Source organism: Drosophila guanche, unplaced genomic scaffold (genome assembly GCF_900245975.1).
Source record: "Drosophila guanche unplaced genomic scaffold, DGUA_6, whole genome shotgun sequence".
NCBI classification, from domain to species: Eukaryota; Metazoa; Arthropoda; class Insecta; order Diptera; family Drosophilidae; genus Drosophila; species Drosophila guanche.
Window position 1 is genome coordinate 13695 of NW_022995769.1, and position 6696 is coordinate 20390.

Here is a 6696-nt window from a genome sequence, read left to right on the forward strand (position 1 = left end):
AAGATCCTTGGTCACATCGGTGCCGCCAATAAACGAATTCACCTTCAATTCCCGCATTCTCTGGCCCAAGTAGCGGAATGTATCGTGCACCTGTATGGCCAGCTCACGTGTGGGCAGAATGACCAAAATTCCCGGATAATTCCAATTCACGTTGACCGCCTGCAGCGCCGTCACCACATAGATCAGCGTCTTGCCCGTGCCGCTCTTCAACTGCACCAGCAGATCTGCAACAAAATGTTTATTTTAGTATTCCATTTAAATACTTTACACTTAACCATGCCGGTCAGCGCCATGGGTATGGCTGCAGCTTGCATTTTCGTTGGCGTCTTAAAATTGTTGGCCGTCAGGCCACTGGGCACAGCTGCAAATCCGAGAAGTATGGCAGTCGTCCAGCCTCCACGTCGATGGTGCGCTTCTTAATTGCGCCTCCGCCCTCCACATCAGTGCAATTCTTGGAAGTTTCTTAGGCAATTTCTTCAATAAAAACAAAAACGCGGTTTTTGGCGTCGCACGCAGCGTGACCAGGGCTGGGAGAAAAATCGGTAGCACCATCGTTACTATCGATGGTTGGTTAATTCCTCAACCATCGATAGTAACGAGTATGGTAGCTCCTCTCTCTGTCACCTGTCTCTACAAGTTGCAAAACAACCGATAGTTTGACATCTTCTGGTAATAAAAGAGCGTTAAATTCAAATATAGCAAGCTGAGCGCGCATATACAGGGAAATTCATTCCTGTCTCTAAACGGTCAGGGAAATTCTCTCCTATTAAACGCTCTCCCGTATGAATTTTTGCGTTTCAAATGTGAGCACAAAAATACCCCAGAAATATATCAAAAATAATATACGTTCACACTTCCATATATACTATAGATAATAAATATTTACCTCAATTTTGATGTTCTGATTAATATTACCATTTAGTTTAGACTTTCAGAACTTAAAGATTTTAAGCGATTGATGAATCAATTTGTTGCTTGTTAATCGGTGGTACGGGTCTCCCTCTCTGCCTGTCCCTCTACTTGCTGACTCTCTGACTACATATGTACATAACTACATACATATGTACATACCTGTTCTGAAAAAATAAACATTTAAAAAAAAAATTGAAAAACAAACCTTCCGCGTCGACAAGCAAACGTGCACTGAGAATTGGGGCGGACGAGGCCTCCTTATATAGTTGCTTATGTCTGTGAACCTCTTTGCCTGCCTGTCTCTCTTTCTGTCACTCTGCCTCCTGTCTCTCTGCCTTTCTCTCTGACTGTCTCTCTGCCTGTCTCTCTTCCTGTCACTATGGCTGTCTGTCTGACTGTCTCTCTGAATGCCTCTGCCTCCTGTCTCTCTTCCTGTGTCTTTACCACCACTGGATACACATAGCTGGATGCCTTTTCGTTGGCTATTTTAATGGCCAGTTTGGTGGCCTTCTTGATTTGATTCAACTCATTCTCGTCCTGCTCGGTTGCTTCCGAATTAAAATAATACGGAAACTCATAAGCATCAAATGCAAAGTAATTAAATCCCTTCGACGGCGGCCCTTCTGTTGGCAACTGCAGAACGGACATGCCTGTGCCTGCCTTGGCCAGAATCCGCTTAAAGTTTTCGCTCTGCTTCGGCGATGAGATGAATGTGATGGCAATGGCCTTTGACTCGAAGCGACCGGAACGCCCCGACCGATGCAAATATGTGACATGATCGTTGGGCGGATCCAAATTGATCACCAGGTTGGCATGATGCGAGTCCACGCAGCGTGCAATCAGATCCATGTCCACAATGGTGCGCACCGAGAAGATAGCACTGCGATAGCTCTCAAACGCCTCGGAGCGGTCGCTCTGGGCGAGATCACCCGACAGCAGCATGCAGGGTATGCCGCCGGCGTTCAAGTACTTGCAGTACCAATCTGCGCGCATTTTGGAATTGGAAAAGAGAACCGCCTGCTCGTAGTTTAGGTGGGTGAAGATCTTCTTTAGCGCCTCCAGCTTCAGACGCATCTACAGCATGTTGTTGATCTGCTCCGGCAGCTCGTAGACAAACTGCCGAATGCCCAGCAGCACGGTGGCCCGTTCGCTATTCGATATCAGTATAAACTTCTCCATCATCCTGGCTATCTTCTCGTCAAAATTCTGATCACAGGTGGCATTGCAGGCGATGACCTGACGCTGTCGCGGCAGCAGAGCAATAAAATCATTCACCGTCCTCTGCAGGCTCTCCGTCATGTACAGCTGTCCGGCCTCGTCGAGCACCAGCAGCCGCACGCGGGACGGATTGTACACACCCTTCTCGTGCAGCTGCAGCAGGCGGCCCGGTGTGCCCAATGACCACATGGCAGTTCCGCAGCTTCTCAAGATCCTTGGTCACATCGGTGCCGCCAATAAACGAATTCACCTTAAATTCCCGCATTCTCTGGCCCAAGTAGCGGAATGTGTCGTGCATCTGTATGGCCAGCTCACGTGTGGGCAGAATGACCAAAATTCCCGGATAATTCCAATTCACGTTGACCGCCTTCAGCGCCGTCACCACATAGATCAGCGTCTTGCCCGTGCCGCTCTTCGACTGCACCAGCAGATCTGCAACAAAATGTTAATTTTAGGATTCCATTTAAATACTTTACACTTACCCATGCCGGTCAGCGTCATGGGTATGGCTGCAGCTTGAATTTTCGTTGGCGTCTTAAAATTGTTGGCCGTCAGGCCGCTGAGCACCACAGGGCACAGATGCAAATCCGAGAAGTATGGCAGTCGTCCAGCCTCCACGTCCATGGTGCGCTTCTCGCCATTCGCCAAATTATGCCCAATTGCGCCTCCGCCCTCCACATCAGTGCAATTCTTGGAAGTTTCTTAGGCAATTTCTTCAATAAAAACAAAAACGCGGTTTTTGGCGTCGCACGCAGCGTGACCAGGGCTGGGAGAAAAATCGGTAGCACCATCGTTACTATCGATGGTTGAGGAATTAACGAGTATAGTAGCTCCTCTCTCCTTCACCTGTCTCTACAAGTTGCAAAACAACCGATAGTTTGACATCTTCTGGTAATAAAAGAGCGTTCAATTCAAATATAGCTAGCTGAGCGCGCTGTTCATATACAGGGAAATTCATTCCTGTCTCTAAACGGTCAGGGAAATTCTCTCCTATTAAACGCTCTCCCGTATGAATTTTTCCGTTTCAAATGTGAGCAATTAATTAATCGAATTAATTCGAATTAATCAAACAAGATGTGGAGTCCAAAGGTCACGCTGTTAGAAACATTAGTAATATTAAAAGTCGTGTAACCAAAGAGCCATTGAATTTGTTCTACTTAGACATTGAGCCCAACAATAAGAACTTAGATATATACAAAGTTAAACTCATTGGTAACGCAGTTGTTAATATAGAACCACCCCGTAAAACTAAAGAAATCGTTCAGTGTTATCGTTGCCAGGAATTTGGACACACAAAGTCATATTGTGCCAAAACTCACAGATGTGTGAAATGCTCTCTTAACCATCCCAGCAACGTTTGCCCAAAAGATAAAGAGCAACCAGCAAAATGTGCCAACTGCAACGAAGATCATGCTGCTAGTTACAAAGGGTGTAAAGTCTATCAGGATCTTATATCAAAAAAAATAGTAAGCGGGCGCAACCACCAGAGAAACACCAAAGATGACAAAAATAAAAATGACCATGGTACATATCAATCATTTGCTCCGTCTAATAATTCGACCCAACAACCCAAAGATTACCAATCATACGCTCAAGTTGCTGCAGGAAATAGTAACTCGAACAAGTCTCTAGAAAGAATAGAACAGCTTCTAGAAAAACAATCTCAACTTACCAATAATTTACTTAACATGATAATGTTACTTGTAAATAAGCTATGCAAATAAATCTAAACTTAGGAATATGGAATGCCAATGGGCTTTCCAACCATGTAAATGAAATAGCTTTATTTTTAAAAACGAATGCCATTGACGTCATGCTTATTTCAGAAACACACTTCACTAGCAAATCTTTTTTTAAAGTTACTGGATACGACACAGTAAGAGCTGACCATCCATCAGATAGAGCTCATGGAGGTGCTGCAATTCTTGTCAAGCAGGGCCTTAAATTTCAAATCATGGACAGTACTAGGGAAAACGCTATGCAAGCTGCCACAATTCAGATAAAATGTATGCACGCAGATGTATCAATAACAGCGATTTATCTCCCACCAAGATTCACAATAAAAGAACTCGATTTCAAAAACTTTTTCCAAGGACTGGGAACAAAGTTTATCGTGGGAGGCGACTTCAATGCCAAACATCCATGGTGGGGATCCTGATTAACTAACCCGAAGGGATCGGAGTTATACAAATGCATACGAAACAATAACATAACGACTTTGTCAACTGGTGTGCCCACATACTGGCCAACTGATAGTCGAAAAATTCCAGATTTGATTGATTTCATAGTATTCTCTGGAATCCCACAATCACACATGCGAGTAATGGAGAGCTTTGACCTTAACTCAGATCATTCTCCAATAATAGCAACTTACAGCACAATAGCCCATATGTTGGAAAAGCCCTATAAAGTAATAACAGCCTTTACAGACATTAACGCATTTAAAAGCCATTTAGATTCAGCTATAAGCCTGGACATTCCGTTAAAAACAGGAGAGGAGATAGACTATGCTGTGGAGCTTTTCACAAATACAATTCATAATGCGAGCTACAGAAACACGAATCATGCTCTTAATCATCAACAACCAAACCAATTGAACCTTTCAACCGATCTTCGACAAAAAATACAAAATAAAAGGAATCTGCGAAAACGCTGGCAAGAAACTCACTACCCTGCTGACAAAAGATTATACAACAAGGCTGCATCTGAGCTTAGACAACTGCTGTCGAACTTACGCAATGAATNATCGTGGGAGGCGACTTCAATGCCAAACATCCATGGTGGGGATCCAGATTAACTAACCCGAAGGGATCGGAGTTATACAAATGCATACGAAACAATAACATAACGACTTTGTCAACTGGTGTGCCCACATACTGGCCAACTGATAGTCGAAAAATTCCAGATTTGATTGATTTCATAGTATTCTCTGGAATCCCACAATCACACATGCGAGTAATGGAGAGCTTTGACCTTAACTCAGATCATTCTCCAATAATAGCAACTTACAGCACAATAGCCCATATGTTGGAAAAGCCCTATAAAGTAATAACAGCCTCTACAGACATTAACGCATTTAAAAGCCATTTAGATTCAGCTATAAGCCTGGACATTCCGTTAAAAACAGGAGAGGAGATAGACTATGCTGTGGAGCTTTTCACAAATACAATTCATAATGCGAGCTACAGAAACACGAATCATGCTCTTAATCATCAACAACCAAACCAATTGAACCTTTCAACCGATCTTCGACAAAAAATACAAAATAAAAGGAATCTGCGAAAACGCTGGCAAGAAACTCACTACCCTGCTGACAAAAGATTATACAACAAGGCTGCATCTGAGCTTAGACAACTGCTGTCGAACTTACGCAATGAATCTCTAGCTGCGTATCTGAGAAACTTAGACCCTAATTCAAGCAACAATGAATACAACCTATGGAGGGCGACTAAATACCTAAAGAAACCAGCTAAAAGAAACATAAATATTCGCAAAAACAACGAAACTTGGTGTAGGTCTAATAATGAACAAGCGGAAGCATTTGCACAACATCTGCACTCTGTGTTTCAGCCAAACGATATAAATAATTATACAACAAAGACTGAAGTAGAAAAATCCCTTGAGTCACCCTGCCAAATGAGCTTGCCTATTAAAAGCATTAAATATGAAGAAGTTGTGACAGAAATCAAATGCTTGAACAATAAAAAAGCACCAGGCCCTGATAAAATAGACGGTATCACCCTAAAAAGTTTACCACCAAAATGCATTCGGTTTCTCACTCTTATATATAACGCGATTCTCAGACTAGACCACTTTCCAAGTCAATGGAAATGTGCAGAGATCGTTATGATCCTAAAACCAAACAAAATAGAAACGGAATTGACATCATACCGTCCCATTAGTCTGTTGACAATTTTCTCGGCAGTGTTTGAAAAAATACTATTGAAGAGAATGTTACCAATTTTAGACGAACTTTCCATCATTCCTGAATACCAATTCGGATTCAGGAGGGGTCACGGGACCCCTGAGCAATGTCACAGGGTTATTAATGATATAGTTTCGGCATTTGAAAACAAAAAATACTGCACTGCTGCATTTCTTGATGTTCAACAAGCGTTCGATCGAGTCTGGCACAAAGGTTTGTTGTACAAGATAAAGAAATGGCTACCTGCTCCGTACTATTTATTAATCAAATCATATCTGGCTAGAAGATGCTTTTACGTGCAGCAGAAAACCGATAGTTCATCACTACTTCTCATCAACTCAGGCGTCCCACAAGGAAGCGTATTGGGACCAATTCTCTACACCCTATATACGGCCGGCATGCCAGTTACAAACAACTGCACTGTTGCAACATATGCTGATGATACAGCCGTTTTAGCCACAAGCACATCTATAAATGAAGCTTCTGAACTCCTGCAGAGTGAGCTAAGCCTAATTGAAGACTGGTTCCTTCGATGGAAAATTAGAATAAACTCCCTGAAATCCGTCCAAATAACGTTTTCATTAAGACCAGGTAACTGCCCAAATGTTACACTTAACGGCTCACCAATTCCACAAAGTACC

General features: G+C 42.9%; 1 protein-coding gene and 1 long non-coding RNA gene across 2 annotated transcripts in view; both read right to left on the minus strand.

The window, feature by feature from the left end:
* Window positions 1–343: 343 nt before the first annotated feature.
* LOC117591283 (probable ATP-dependent RNA helicase DDX20) lies at window positions 344–1986 on the minus strand. Its single transcript, XM_034284481.1, has 2 exons — window positions 1357–1986; window positions 344–451 (listed from the first exon to the last, which is right to left on the minus strand). Exons 1-2 carry the CDS (start codon window positions 1984–1986, stop codon window positions 344–346), a joined length of 738 nt encoding a protein of 245 aa, XP_034140372.1.
* Window positions 1987–2787: 801 nt separating this feature from the next.
* The window catches only part of LOC117591255, a 5495-nt gene continuing 1586 nt past the window's right edge, over window positions 2788–6696 (minus strand). Inside the window, exon 2 of the long non-coding RNA XR_004574369.1 lies at window positions 2788–2896. This is a non-coding gene — a long non-coding RNA (uncharacterized LOC117591255). The remainder of the gene's footprint in view (window positions 2897–6696) is intronic.

What these genes read in the sequence shown, in the direction of transcription:
- LOC117591283 (XM_034284481.1), bottom strand. Translation starts at nt 1,986, where the DNA reads ATGCGTCTGAAGCTGGAGGCGCTAAAGAAGATCTTCACCCACCTAAAC. An exon ending in GCTATGTGTATCCAGTGGTG is followed by an intron (nt 452 to 1,356) that starts GTAAAGACACAG and finishes GAAACTTCCAAG; the next exon opens with AATTGCACTGATGTGGAGGG.